This window comes from Anarhichas minor, unplaced genomic scaffold (genome assembly GCF_050575085.1).
Source record: "Anarhichas minor isolate MPS153535 unplaced genomic scaffold, ASM5057508v1 ptg000033l, whole genome shotgun sequence".
In the NCBI taxonomy this organism is placed as follows: Eukaryota; Metazoa; Chordata; class Actinopteri; order Perciformes; family Anarhichadidae; genus Anarhichas; species Anarhichas minor.
In genome coordinates, this window is record NW_027466479.1 from 14,354,896 (window position 1) to 14,371,047 (window position 16,152).

Genomic DNA, 16,152 nt, shown 5'->3' on the forward strand with positions numbered 1-16,152 from the left:
GGGAATAAAAAGAAAGAGGATGTACAGGGGAACAAAAATGAGAGAGAGGGCGACAACGTTGCTTATGAAACCATCTGGGTGTTCCCAGCTTCATCCTTCTGCTTAGGCACAGGGGCTGTGTTTTTCTCTTCTTCCTCTCTCTCTCTCCTATGCCGTGTCTGTTCTATGTACCCATGCTTTATTTATCATTGCCTTCATTAACAATTTAATTGAAAAGCAAGGGGAAGAGTCACATCTGAATGTTATTAGACTAAATGGGACAGATACGGTCCCGTATGTATGAGCTATAAATGCTTTCTCCAGCAAATGGGAGAGAGAGAGAGAGAGAGAGAGAGAGAGAGAGAGAGAGAGAGAGAGAGAGAGAGAGAGAGAGAGAGAGAGAGAGAGAGAGAGAGAGAGAGAGAGAGAGAGAACTAGATGTCTGCCAACTTAAAAGATAGTAATTTGCAAATGCTGGCTGTCTCCAGTGAAATGTTTGCCCACTCATAACATGAAACGCCTGTGTGTGGGCTTCCCCTGCACTGCCCATACATAAGCTATTATAGAATGAATATCATATTGCGCTGTTTATTGGAGGTTCTGTCAAATATCTTCATGCTTTACTGAGCATCAGTAAGCATGTGTGTTCCTCCTCAGGGGAATGATGGGCTACAGATTTCTTTCAGAAAGCAATTTTCTTGCAGCTTCCCCAATTTTATTTTCTCTGGCTAGAAGATGAAACATTCTGTTAAAACAGGGACATGCATTATGTGTTTGGACATGAAAATCTGTGTGGTTGTGCGTATGTGCACACTTGCAATCTTTATTTGTGAACCAGGAAAAACCAGAGGAAAATAATAGAGGTGAAAGAATACAAAAGATGAAAACTAGTAGAAGAAAATGGAGATTTAGAGGCCAAACTATGTCATAATAAGGGACTTAAGAAGTAAAACATTTAGACAAGTATATGTAAAAATACAAAGTCTCTTGTTTCTCGTAAATTCATACCACAGGTGTAAGTGGGCTGCCTATTTTATCCCAAATTCCCACATCATTTGACAATGAAACACTTACCCCTTGGAAACCATTTTCCTCATTGGTAGAAAACAACAGCGGTGGTCAACTTGAATTTATGTCAGTAGAAATTCGGTTCCAAAGGCAACTAATTTCACAGTGGAAAAAAAAAAAAGTCTCAAAATATCAATCTAATCCAGGAACTGTGGCATTATAATGCTTTAGGGGTTGTAGGGAGGAACTTGTGTCCTGCATCCCAAGTGTTCTTAGGTTTAGGCTGCTGAAATGGTAGGAATTCTGTTTGTTGGCAAGGCAAAGTAACTTCTTCAGTTGTTTCCTGGCAACTTCAGTGTGACAACGAGACTCCAGAAAGTCACTGTGCTTGGCCAAAAGAATAGTCTGGCACATAACCCATAACCCCACATAAAAACCACATTGTATCATTCTACCCTTTGGTGTTGCACAGATTGAACAAATGAGATGTGACATTTTAATTAGTGGGCTTAAACTAAGCTAAGCTAACAGGCTGCTGGCTCTAACTTCATAATGAGGCTACCATACAGACTCAATCTTCTCCTCCATCTCCCAGCAAGAAAGCTATGCATGTTACACATACAACGCAACCGGAATTAGACAAGATCAGGATGTGTTACACTATATATTATTACACTCTTCTCTTCATACCTGCTGGTTCTGTGGGGTTGATCTTGTGTAACTGAACTACTGGTAGATCTATGGTCAGTAACTGAACTACTGGTAGATCTATGGTCAGTATCTTCCTCTTGGTCCTGGGTTCCTCCAAGCATGAATTTCAGCACTGACCCTGCATTCCTTTAGAAATACAAGCGGAATTAATTAGCTTATACATGCAGGGTTGAATATGTTTGAACTTCCGTAATTAACTGGGCATAAAGAAAGATGGTTTAAAGGTTAAAAAACAAAGTAGAATAAATCTTGCCATAAATACATTAATGTATATATGCTTAATATTATTAATTTACATTTACATTCATACAGGAAATGAAAACACAATTAAGGGATTTAACTTAACCAAGACCCTAAAGTCCTTGATCTAAATTAAACATAATCCATCATCGATCATTAAAAAAAGTAAACCTATATAAAATTAGTTATTAAAAGACAACATTTAAATTTTCTTCTAAATACTACTGCCATGACAAAATCTGAGTAACGGAAACCAAATGTATACAATTGCAGTCAGCAACGACCGCACAGATAAATGGCTCGAGCAGAGCAGAAGCGTTTCGTTTTAAAGCCTATCAAAGCAGCACACTGTACAGTCTGAGCCTGAGCTACACACATTGTAAAAGGATGCAGATGGAATCCAGCTACGTATGAAAGTTCAGTTTATTATACATCTGCATCAAATGACGTTATTCTACGACACCACATCGGATCGTTCATTGTATGCATATATACACCTGGAGCCTTACGCACAGCGCGTGATGCGTTGTGGTTTGATAGACATTTTAAACAGCAACAAGACGAGCCCACAAGCTCTCACCAGACTAAATGTGGACTAATTCTGATTGCCGCACAGAAACCAACCACTTCAAGACCACAGAGAAAGAAAAACCTAAAGCTCAAAAGTCAAGTTATTAATTTAACTTCAGCAGACTCATAGTGGGAAGCTGATCGTGAAAATAAGTTTTTAGGGCCTTTAAAGCTGACCACAGCTGCAATTCCTTCAAGGTCTACAGGGGGGATTTAAAGCACAGAAGATTTTGGCAAGAGTATCACTTTACTTCTAAATATGGGGACATCGACATTTTTTTGCAGTGTGTTCACTACAACCTGGCCAACTAAGCAGAGAAAAATACAAGCTCATGCAATGTTATCCCTTTCCTCCCCAAAGGAATCAGTGTATAGAGCGATGGATGGAGAGGAGGGGGAGGGAGGGAGTGGAGAAAAGAACAATAATAGTCTCTACAGTTCAGTATCTGCTCATTAATCATTCATAGGCAGCCAAGTGGTAGCAGCAGGGAGCACAGAGAGATTTCAGGTTACGGTATCAAATCTCAATTTATAAATGGAGCTAGGCGGCAGAATAGCATCACTCATAGCCCCCTCCTCCCACCTCGCTCTATTATTCACTGATTTCTCTGTGTCGAAGGTTCGGCTAACATGCGGTGATACTATGTAACCATATGAGTAAGACCCAAAAAGTGGTCTTAAAACTGGCAAATATATCCTTTTAAACGTGCCTGATCATGCTCACCCATGAACACGCTCTGGTAACGGACTTCTCAAGCTGTAGCACAAGTGGGCGTCACATCCTCTCCTCTCATTTCACAACCAATCCTGTCGATATCTGATATCTGCCGCACACTCCAGCACACCTGGATCGATAAGTAAATGCTGTCCCCGATTCCTGTTCGTGATAGCGATCTATCTCCACTCATCTCATCTCCACCGCTCAAGGACAGCTTGTCTACATATGGTCAAATGAAGAACGACAGAGTCTTACAAGCCCGTCTCATGCGAGAGGGGATGAGAGGAGGAGGAGGAGGAGGAGGGGGGAGGGGGGGGTCCCCATCTTTCACAAGTGACACCGTCTATTGATTAATGGTCCACTGAACGGCCACATCTCACATGCCTAGCACATGCTGTACGACAAATTAGTTATTTAGTAATGTAAGATCAGCTGGAGAGGGTTACTGCTTCCTGCATGCATGTTCATGTGTCTCTTTATAGCTAACTTATTAGCCAAAGTTATATACATGCAGACACGTACTGTTGACATGAGACATATCAAGCTCAGCGACAGATATTTCGCAAGTTTGATTGTGTCAGCCAAGTCGAGCCCTGAGATCGGCCATGACCGTAGAATAGAGTCCACAAGCTTCCTTCACTATGCAGCCTGTGTCAGTGATGAAGCTTTAAGTGGTAAGCTTGAGGGAAGAGGCTAATGATCTTAATCTGAGCTCAAACTGCTTTACACAGCTTTAACAAGTGAGATGAGCAACCATCAGCCTTTCAATGATTAACTAGAGCCTTGACCCGTTCAGCTTGAGCCGGATATCTTGCCTTTTTTATTATCAGAATGCTTAGTTGGTTTGATAGATGACTTTAGAAAAAAAGTATACATTTTGTGGGTGGTTTATTGTGTTTACGATGACAGATTTGGGTAGAAATTCTCTCTCTTTTCTATCTCATAAGCCCTTTCCTCACTTTTTCATGTACAACTTGTTCTTCCGACACTAACACTTGTCCATGGTGTGTGGACTAAACTGAACAAGGGTAACCATAGTAGAAGAGGCGTTGCATGTGTGGGTTGGATGTCCGTGATTGAAATACCTGCGGCGAGTAAATGAAAGCCTCTGCCTCGCACGGCAGCAATTCAGCAGCAGTGCGTGTATAATTGAATGCTCGTGCAGGGCAATCCAAACGTTGAACACGACACAGGAAAGCTTCAATGCTAGCCCAGCACCCGGTTTAGTTCCTCAGACAAGGCCACTCCCAAGCATCACACCTTGTGCTGCAAGTTTAAACACATGTTACGATGCAGGTGAAAGGATTTGGTTGTGCAAATGATTTGCAATCGCATGACCAATCCTGACATAAAAAGAAGATACATCATTTTAATCACATTAGACCTGTCATCGGACCCTTCGAGCTCTTCCTCATATTATCTGTCCTGACATTTGTCCAGAATGGTGATTTGTACTTGACAATGTCCCAGTCGAGTGAAGCTCATGTCTGTAATATGAGGAAGGAAAGAGTGATAAAAGAGACTGGGGATGAAAACAATTGACCTGAGATAAGAGTGATGTGCTGGGGTGTTGTGCAAGGCCAACAACATAAACAGAACATCACTCAGTCTGCGTGTGGGTGCGTGTGTACATGGCATTAGCTACAACGTGATTGGCATGATTAAATAGGGGCCACAGCAGGCCATAAGCTATTACAGAGGAGGCGACCGCCACATCACTCACCTGTCTAGAGGCCAGTTGTGCTAGTATGTACTGATGTGTACTATGTCCTGCCACAGTACGGAGCAGTGTTAGTGCACAAATGAAGAGGGCTTTCACTGTTGTTTTGACGTTTCTATCACTATATGTTTATTCTTCTATTTGGACTTTTTCTGAAAGTTTTCCTGTCTACCTTTTATAGTGATCATATGGGGATTATTTTTTGTTTTAAACCCCAGGAGCAAGCATCAAATATTATTCATAACTGACAGCTGTATTCTTCACTGTGCACCTCATATTTTACATTTGAATTATATACGTCTTACCTAATCAAACCGCTTTAAGAGGCTGAGGATGAAATGTCAAACCAATGACATGTTAAATGTTGTTAGTGAATCAGTACTACTACACGGTACAATATTTTATTTTAATTATCATGCTTCTGTGTTTTATTCCTTCAGAAGAAGGCATGCCAACAATTGCTTTCAATAATAGGGTTCAAAAGGCCTCAATTATTATATTATCTGGATTCTTCTCATGTCTATGTATATATATATATATATACTCATATCATCTGTTTACCAGCACCATATCAGTCAGCTTCCACTTCCCCCAGCGCCTGTGTGGACGCTCAGCACAAACAGTGCAACACATTTAGACACACAAAGTAAACGCACACACATGGCTAATGTCCTATTTAAAATAGCTCCGAGCTATTGAGTGTGTTTATGTCTTAACTGTCCAGTAAAAATACAGCCTATATGTTTTGGGGGTGTTTAAATGTGGTGACAATTCATCACGCTTCTTAATACATTTTTGATGGATTTATATTGTAAATTACCCGCGTATCGCCCTGTCTTAGTCTTTTTGCTTGGACATGAACTACATGCAAGTGACAGGGTCTGAATTAAAACGTGTGTCGACCTGATGTACATACTCGTACCAGAGTGACTGTACACTCACACTTGCCTGGTCAAGCCCATATAGAAGGCAATGTGAAGGTAATGTCTGCGTCCTACTGTGCATTGCATGGATCAGAAGCCACTTTCTTTACTGTGTGCTATTAGTACATCTGATCCCTCTCAAAGTAGTCAGTCCATGTGACAATATATCCTCTATCACTCTCACATCCCAGAGCTAAATTGCAGTGAAGTCAAGCAGATTCTCTCCATTTAACCCCCAACTTAAAAATGTAAAGAGATGACATATGTGTGCATTGTTCTCTTATACTCTTGCGGCCCACGCACACCAGCTTCGCCATGCAGTACGAGATCAATAATCAGACGGCACACATAACACTTGATACCTCATAATTCCTATCTCATCTTTCTTCTTTCCCTTGTTCATAACTCCCCGTTTGTCTGTTGCACTCCCTCCATTGTCTCCCCGACTCCATGTCTCTTTCATCACCACTGGACCTCTCACTCAATTCCTCCACTATCTACCTGCACTATTCATCTCTTTCTCCCTCCTCCATCCTGGTGCTAATGAGTTCTGGATGTGGTCGGTGTGGGGTCCAAAGCTTCCCCCCTACTGCCACCTCTCCAGCTGGGTGCTCCCACGGTGCACCAAATGCCTCTCTTGAATATTGAATAAACCCCAGGACCACCTCCGTGCTTCCTGATCAACAGCTCTGCTATTACCTGGCTATTACTCTGCAAGGGGTCTCGGGGCTCCATCAGGATGGATGGGCTTTGGATCTGTTGTGTTGTTGGTGAAGGTAGAGCTATTGGCAGGGGTGGGTTGAGTGTTTGAAGTTGTTTGGTACTATACCTTGCAATTATGAAACCTTTCCTTTCAGTTTTATAACTTGCTGAAGTTTCTTCAAAGCACCTCAAAAGTGCGTTATTCTGGGATGCATCCAGTCCAGATGCGACACTCGGGTAACTTGACTACCGGTGTGTGAAATTCATTATGGCCTCAGATTTCGTCATAATCGTTATTGGCTTTATGGGAAATTCATCAAAACTGCTGGGTGATCAATAATGTTGCAAAACATATCCATGTTCCAATTTATTCATAGAATCTGAGTATTGTATCCAGCGTGAGTGTTGCCTCCAAGCTTGTAACACCTTTGGTATAATAAACATGATAGGTAGGAGCAAAGCACTGTGAGTCAGCTGATATTTACCCACCATTCATTTTTTTCTATAGCCCCTCCATGATAGCCACTTCATTATTCAAAGGCCAACCACACAATTAGCAGCAGCAGATCCTATTGCGAAGCAGTCCCGCTAGGACCAATCAATGCTATTAGATCCGTCAATGTGATTAGACACACTCTTGTATCTTTCTTATTTCTCCCTCAAACTGCTTGTGCTAGAAAAGGTTGTCAGGCTTGTTGCCTTTAATTTTTGCACCATCCCATGCCAAATCAGGCAGGTATATTGCAGGAGATATAAACGAAGAGACAGGTTGCATTGGATGTTGGTAATAGGGGGCTTTAACAACTATATCTAAGTCTTTGGGTGGAACTTTCAACCACACTAGCTGCATGGCATCCACGGATGTCACAATGTTGGCTAGTCGACTGGCTCCAGACTGAAGTAGCTCAGTATTTTTTACATTTATGGTTCCCAGATGATGAAACCTGCTGTGACTTTTATGATCCCCTGATTTTTCCTTTAGCACCGCCTTGAGCTCGACACTTCTGTTTTGTGTGTAATGTCTCAACAAATATTGGATTGCTCGCCATCAAAGTTGGCTCCGGATGAATTATGATCCCCTGACTATACATTAACAGACAGCTTCAGAGTCAGCTCCCTAGTCAACAGTTGTGACAATTGCAAGTCCTAAAGCCCAACAAAAATCGGTGGACCTCAGAAGTTTAAAATACAATCCATTCACTCAGTTAACTGTTGTGATACACAAACCCTTATTCACTCGTGGTATACCCTGTGAATCAGCAGTAAACATCTCACCTTGCTTCTCTGACTCTGTCTCTGTGTACCTGTTATTTTCTATTCCTGCCCCTTTTCTCACTTTTCCTCCGTGCGTCAACATAAAACTAGTTTGATTGTGACTTGAAAAAGCCCAAACGGAGCGGCAGCAAAGCTTTTGTACTCACTTCAAATGGAATGTGATAAGCGACTGTGCGTACAGAATGTCTGAATAGATCACCACTGCTATGGAGTCAGAGATTCACCTCAAGTCTTCACAAAAAAAACGTTATGTCTCAGTGAGGCCAGACGCATTCTCAGTCGTTTCACCGAGAGCCTAAGTGACCTCGAGGTGAGATGAGAGGGAGGAGCTTCCCTAAACCCGTTGCCACAGTTTACAATTACTACAGGCAAAGGAAGGCAGCTGTGGATTTTGTGTATCGGCAACATCTGTGGTTAGAGAGTCTGTGAATGCATCTGCCCTACCCTATGCGTGATCTGTGTGTATGTGCACACCGCTTGTGCAAATCTGCCACCGGTGTAGAGCTCTCCACCAAAGACCATCCAATTTGGGCTGGCCCTCTTTTAAAACCCTCTTACATAAGCTGCTGCTCTCAGATGTGTGATATCATGGAACTATTTTTGGGCTTTTCCTTTGAAAAAGGCTGTACAGAGTTAGATAAAGACTGGCCTGTTCTTTAAATAAAACATTGGAGCTCCCTCTCATATTGTCTTAATACACGGTCCTCACACAATTGTGCCACAGCTGACCTGTAGACTTTGGCTTTTTTGAGATGTCAGAGAAGAAAATCTTTCATTTCATTGTAGAAGACTTTAGCCCTTCTCATCAGCTGACCTGGATTCAGTGGACAAACAAGATATATCTCTGTCACTGTCCTAGATTTTGCTCTGACATCAAACAGATGGAGAGACTTGTCTAATGTCATGATTGAACTTTAATACTCTGATGATATTTTTTGCTTTCCATGGTCCATTTTGGTTCAAAGTGACCGATTTATCTCGAGTCAACAGTTAGTTTGATGCATAAAATACAATCTTAGATCCTTATATTGCTTTTACTCACACATGTGATGGCCTAGCATTCAGTGAACTGCATGACAGAGTTCTCCTGCAAGAGTAATGAAATAAAAAATGGATTTTTTTCTCTGATTCTCCAAGTGGTCTCAAGTGTTAAATAATATGAATATTTAAGTCTAACATCCTGATTGAACAATGTTGGTTGAATTTAATCCGAAGAAATAATCATTCATTGTTGATTTTACATTTTTTTAAAGCGTTATCACTGACATTTCTGTATTTGCATGTAACTCAAATCAACATGTATGTTATTTTCCCTAAAAGACAACGGATAACCAGAAGTGTAGGACCTGCAATCCTATGAAGTTTTACATTCAGCATGTGTTTTATTGGTCGATATTTCTTTCTGGAGTTTACCTGGGATTCTCGGTTCAGTGTTGCATCAGATGAAACAAGCAAAAACATCTCCTACAAAACAGGCAGGCAAACCTAAAACATGGATGGATAAGGTTGTGGACCACAAAGTATCTTCCCAGTGCAGTCCGGAGAAGACTGGTGCAATCAATTTGGGTTTAGAAGATCACTAGCTCTTATTACAGAACTGTAGAAGCATCTCCCAGTGTGGGTGTAGCAAACAGCCATAGCTAAACGGAGATTAAGGCATCGCCGGAAAGACCCCTTGAAGCCCTCTTAGGCTAGTGGGTGATTTTGGATTTAGCAGTGGTAGCAAGATAAAGGCCTTTCTTCCTGCTTAATTGATGGCTGTAATCCATGTGTTGTTTTAAAAGCCTGTCTCGTTGATGTGTGAACACAAACCCCTGTGGATCTGTGCAGAAAGTGGTGATTTAGAGGGCCAAACTGAGGGTTTCCCACTGATTGGGTGAAGCCTTGTAGATTTGGGATCCTCTTAAATGGCTCAGCGGATGACAAAGATGTTGTTGAGGGTGTAAAAACAAAAAAGGCAGGCCTGCTATTTGTGTCCTTTTTAGACTCCTATAGAAACAGCATCAGGACAACATTCTTAAATACAAACATTAATGCCCTTCATGCAGATTCTTTGATAATGTCTTGTGTCACTGTATTTCAGTTGCAAATAAATAATTTTTGATTTGCACGATTTCTGCCCAATACATTCAAGTCATATTAAACTGTGTTATCATAGCTGTCATGCAACTTACACCATATAGTACATTGCTGTGACTCTCAGTCCTGCTTTCTACAAATGTTTGACTTTTGAATGCCCTCTGATAAGTTCCCAAATTTCTGTCATTCTATGTCAGTTGCTCCCTTTTCGACCATGCACGGTACATTTTCAGTGGGAATCGAGTTTTTCCATGAGCGTACAATTATACCAGCAGTACTGTGATTAATGTCTAGAGAGGGATAGAGGCTTAATGAGAAGATCACAGTCATCCCCAAAGTTAGGAGGTGCTTGAACTCCTCAAGGCTTTAGCACAAGTTAAGGAAATCTACTCGTGTACCTCTTGGTCTCAGTCAGAATTATAATATCCTTGCGTTGATTGCTATCATGAATCACAAGTTCTGCTTAATCTCTTCAAAGTATGTAATTAACCCTGCAGCGATTCAAATCACTCATTATATTACCAAAGATAGGATGTTGAAAATAGAGCACGGTGCCTTATTATATCAGGTCTATACCTTTTTCTGACATGCCTTTCAAAAAATACATCATGAAAAATTATTGTTTCTGTGTTGTTTTTATGCACACATGTTGGTTACAGTTCTACAAATATAATACTATGATGCTGCCAGTAACAGTTATGAAGCAATTCAAACTAAATAGAGTGTAAATCAAGCATTAAGTGGCAGATCTTTGCCTCTTCTGGCGTGTGCAGGTTGTTACATTCATTTGCAAATTCTAATCTTAATGCAAAAAATTAATTACAGCTATGTTTGCCTCTTGAGAAAATGAATGACCTATTGTTGAAAATGTGCTACAAAGTGGAGGAGAGAGAGAGAGAGCAAAACCTGATTAGCATGGACTTGAGAAATGAAAAGTGGGATGGGTGGAAACGAGGACAATTGCGACTGTGGGTGGTGATGGTGTCTGTGTGTATCTGTGCAACGGAAAAACACAGATGAGAACGACTACATTTTGGATGAATGCAGTAAACACCGGTTGAAGACTTTCTCATCATGTTTAATGAGCATGTTTGCACTACTTTAATTGCTCGATACATCTTAACTACGGTAGACCAGTATCAGCTTTAGTTTCACTCTTCAACTTTTCCAACTAAATTGCATTCAGTGAGGGTTTATGCTTGCCGCATCATATTTAGTTCATTAGTGTGTTAATGTTCTGGAAAAATACTTTAAAAGTTTACCTTTCAAAGTTTTATATGCCCTCCCTTTTTTTTTAACATGAATTGATGTGCCTGACATGTGCTTAGGTTGCAGTGGTTGAACTGAAAATTAGGTGTCTGTAAAAAGAATATTAGTGTTTGAGATTGATCACATTTTATTCTTAAATGTGCGTGTGCGTGCGTGCGAGGACTCTGCATGCGTAGAACAGAAACGCTTTTAACTTGCAAACCCAAAGCTGAATCACTTTGATGAGCTGCTTTTTTCTCGCCATTGAAGACATAAAGTAACACACAAACAGGTATTCACACGCCTATAAATACACCAAGACACACACGCACATGCACAGTATGAAGCCAATTTGAAAGGTCATGCAAACGGGGGTCATCAATTCCACCCAATATTTACAGATCTGTTTACATTTACATTATGAAGGGGCTATTTCGCTGACATTTGAAGTCATTTAAAAGAGTTGATTTGTTCACACACTTAGACCATGAATGAGTGTGTTTATCACTGCCGCCCTGCGATGGTTTAATCCCTGAAATGACAGAGGCCACTGCCCAAAGCCAGGGCACATCTGAAATCGGCCACCCGGTATAGGTTCAGCAACACAGTACTTATAAGTGCTACTGTACCAACAGTTCAAGCGGCGTCAGCCTGAGTACTTATATTACTTAGACAGACTCAAAGCTCACTGAATATTTCTCTCTTTTGTCATTTCAGCTGTCCTTCGCAGCAACAACCCCAGTTCTGGGAGACAAGAAAAAGTACCCCAACTTCTTCCGCACCGTCCCATCAGACAATGCCGTGAACCCAGCGGTAGTGAAGTTTCTCAACTTCTACAACTGGAGCCGTGTGGGAACCCTCACACAGGATGTGCAGAGGTTCTCAGAGGTCAGTGTTCCTTGTTCATTCTTTCAAGAGACTACATTTTGATGTGTAAACGTTTGCATGCGTGAGCTGTTACAGAGAGCATGCACAGCTAATGAGAGCCACTTTTGATGTAAGTACAGCTAGTATTTAGATTTCTCTCCATCAAAAGGCACTGCAACCTCAGTTTTCTCTACATAAAGAAACCAGGTGCCTGTTGTGGCGTGTGCTGGGCCGTGATTAGTTCAATCATTGCATTTTGAGGTTTTAAATCATTGTGGATGTTGTTTTTTTCGAATGAGTAATATAAATTCAACAATTCAGTATTATTGAAATAATATATTGCTCAATAATTCGTCCTCAGACCAAAATGCAGTATTTGCATGCATTCAATCAATATTAAAACTAGGGTTAGTAATCTAGAGAAACTAGCAAGACTAAGCAAGATTTGAAAAACATATTCAACCGGAAAACCGAGCCAACTGTTGCCAACTCTTTCCTAATGAAAGTAGCTAGCAGCACTGACAGCCCGTATACCTTCAGGCCTCCTTCCAAAGCCACTCCCCCAAGATTATCATTAAGACCGTAAACAATGAACATGGCTATATTGTGAAGCTGGAAGACTCCGGTGATGCACAAGTCCTACGACAGCAACAGATACAGGATCTATTTCTGTTTTTGACAGAGCATTTGGTTTAATGATTGGTGTCGGGATGTAATGATAATTTTAGCAAATATGACAAAATATGAAATGTTGCATTCTCCAAGAAAAGGTCCTTTCCTCTATTATACTGAGTGTCAGGCAGCCTTTTACATTGAAATAAATAAGAGATATAATAATCCAAATCATTTATAAATATCTTACAAGTTAAAACCATGTCATATCAAAATCGATGGTAACTAGCGAGACAAAATTGTTCCTGTTTGTGGTTAAACAGTAGTGAAACATACACGTGTCATACCTTTACCGAGCATTTTATCACATCAGCGACACAGGAACATTCAGTTAATAAAAGCCATGTCAGAGGTATTGAAAGAGAAACACATTGTGAGCTTTTGCCTCGAGGCCCTGGTTCAAAACAATCTGCTCAGCAACTGGGGGTGGGGGGTGGGGGGAGGGGGCTGGGGCGTGTATAAGAAGTCTCACTACAAATCTCAGAGAGCCCAAATCCCTTTATCTCTCCCCTCCTGAAAGCGCCAAAGGGGCTTAGGACGGGAGGGAGACGGGCGGCCCGATTCAATCAACCTGCCACGAGATTGGCCTCTAATCCTGATTTACAAATATGCAAGCATCGCTTCCGTACTTTGATTTGTACAATCCTCTGTCAACTTCACAGCACGTCGGTTTTTGGTTCATCTGGAAATCATGGTGGCATGTAGAAAGACAAATGGTTGTTGCAAAATGCAAAATGCTGTTTGGATACTGCCAAAGAAAACAAAATAACAATACAATGCATTATGAGTTTATTTGGTAACCTTCCTATACTGATTGCATTGTTCCATTTAAGAATAATTCTGGTTTATTTCAATCTGGCGTATTCTCCTTAAATGTGGCTATTGTGACTCTATGGGTTGTGCTACGTTTGCGTCTCCATCTCCACCTCCGTAGAGATTTAGGAAACGACAACCAAACAATGTGTATTTGGGGGCAAGCTGTGACAGCCTCTTATAGCTTTACAAATAATTGTTTTTTTACATTTATCATTTCAAACTTGTCTCTGATTCGGACTAAAGATGTACCAGAAAGAGGCCACAGAAGTAGCCATCGTGGCTAACTGCTTATTGATCTACAGATGTGCTGTTTCCCATGAAGAAGAGGTTAATGTTATGTAACGCTTGTTAGGGATTCAGTCAGGGCCATGCACACCACACACACACACCACACACCCATACAGTATGATGTCATCTGGAACTATCCCCTGTAAGCTAAAGCCAGCTCGTCACCTCTATTGTTAGACGCTATTGAACACACACACACGCACACGCACACACACACACACACACACACACACACACACACGCACGCACACACGGGTTGGGAGAGTGGGTGGGGGGACGCTAGGCTAGGTATAGCTAGTGTGAGCTAAGGTATAGCTAAGGTGTCTGTCCACATAACAAACACACATATACATGAACACACACACACACAGAGTAATCAACATTATAGAGATTGCCAGACCGACAGGGCTCAATCAGGAACAGATCAGCCATCATCAGCCAGTCAGATGACAGACCTGAGAACAGGATTAGGACTCTGTCCTCTGCCTGGAACCCTCTGAGCTCAACTGTTTAATTACACTATGCCTGCTGATACATTTAGGTAAAGTTACTCTCTCAGCAGCCACTCTCTCCGAGGTCCCTTACCATCTAAAAATTGCTTGTTGGTTGCCGTGGTTTATGCATTACACAAGTTTTCTTAAGCCATCAGCAGCTGTTTGTTAGAAATAACCATGCAATGGATAAATTCCTCTGCAGAATGATTCAGTCATGCGATTTGTACGGGGCATGTAAGGCCACGAGAGGAAGCCATTCGAGGGCTTGTCATCAGGTTGTAGCACAACCGTTTGTCACGCTCGTTTGTAGAAGCACATGACTGGCATTATAGTCTGAACTGTGGGATTTACATGGAGATTTATTTGGCAATGTAGCACACAGTATGAGGGACAGATGTGTAAATTGCATGAAAATGTCCCGTCCTCTGCTTTGTCTGTTTGCTGTACATCTGCATTGTAAAGGTTCAGGTACATGTGCGCCAGGCTCAGACAGACAGATGTGATGATAAAAGGCACCTGTCTTGTGTCTATGTGTGACACTAATAAACACACGCACATGCAGTCACACCCGTCACTGCAAAGGGACTTACGCACATGCCTGGAAATGATGTGTTAATTATTTGAGGTTAGACCACAGCAGTGTGTTTGTCTCACTGTGTCATGCTGGTACCATCTGAATCATTAAAGCTCCTCACTTACTCTGCATGAGGGCACTCACTTTAGTCTGTCTTTCTGTTGGCTGAAGGGTGTGATTGTTATTTTTTGGGTGCATTTGTTTGGATGCAAGTATAAAGCTTAGCCGGTAATTGTTAGTTTCATGATTTTGAAAGCGCATGAGCTTTGATTAAAAGTCAGTGCATCTACTTTAATGTTACAGAATATTGAAGGTGAAACAATTAGTCAATCAACAGAAAATGAATCGGCTGCTATTAAAATGCATTAATCATGCAGATCATTCATTAAACAGAAAAACAAAACATCCCTTAATTCCAGCTCGTCAATTGGTAGGCTTAGCTGTTTTTTGTCCCTTGTGATATAATATTAAACTAACTATCTTTTGGACTATTGGTCAAAACCAGTTGGCGATTTGTTAATTTTTAACAGAGGGGATGAACCCGGTTTGTTGTTCTGGGCCATAAAGTCCAACTTAAACAAACCTCAGTCAAACAAAGGATTAATGAGTCAGGCATAGACACACTCAACTTAACAGCCCCTCTGCCCCTGCTCTCTCCCTGCGACTAGGGGATGGCAGGTTAACAAGAGGGATGCATTTTGGTAATTTTGCTAACAGCGGGGACAACATTCCGCCCTAATCCCCTGTCAAATCGCCTACTGATCAAAACAGAACATGTCATTTGAAGACATTACCCTACCTGTGGTTTTTGTAAATTGTAACATGCATTTTCTATATTTTTAATGATCAATTGAGATACTAAATCGAAGAATGATAATGACAATAATCCTCAATTGCAGCCCTGCAAAATATGCAATTCGGTCGAGAGGAATTATTGAATGAACTATGGAATCTTTAATGATGACACAAGCCCACCGCTGTACTGCCAATGCATATTAAAAACATCTGCAACTTGAGAACCAAAGCTCTGAAGACAGAGTTTTTCATTTTCAGTCAGTGGAATGAAAGGCAGCATCCAGAGGCATTGAAAGTGTGGGATGATATTTCATTCTGTCATATACACAAACAATCACAGGGTATCCCTCACCTTCAGCTTAACAATTCATCTTCATTTAGTATGTGATGAATGCAAATCTGCATATAAATAAAGTCATATTATGTTGATGTCCTTTCTAGACACCAATGACCTGACAAACATCTAACTGAGT

General features: G+C 41.1%; 1 protein-coding gene across 1 annotated transcript in view; it reads left to right on the forward strand.

Annotated features, from left to right (window-relative positions):
- Positions 1-16,152, forward strand: part of gabbr2 (gamma-aminobutyric acid (GABA) B receptor, 2) — a 153,258-nt gene that overhangs the window by 65,389 nt on the left and 71,717 nt on the right. The window contains exon 3 of the mRNA XM_076106019.1: positions 11,891-12,061. Coding sequence (XP_075962134.1) covers positions 11,891-12,061 — 171 coding nt within the window. The remainder of the gene's footprint in view (positions 1-11,890; positions 12,062-16,152) is intronic.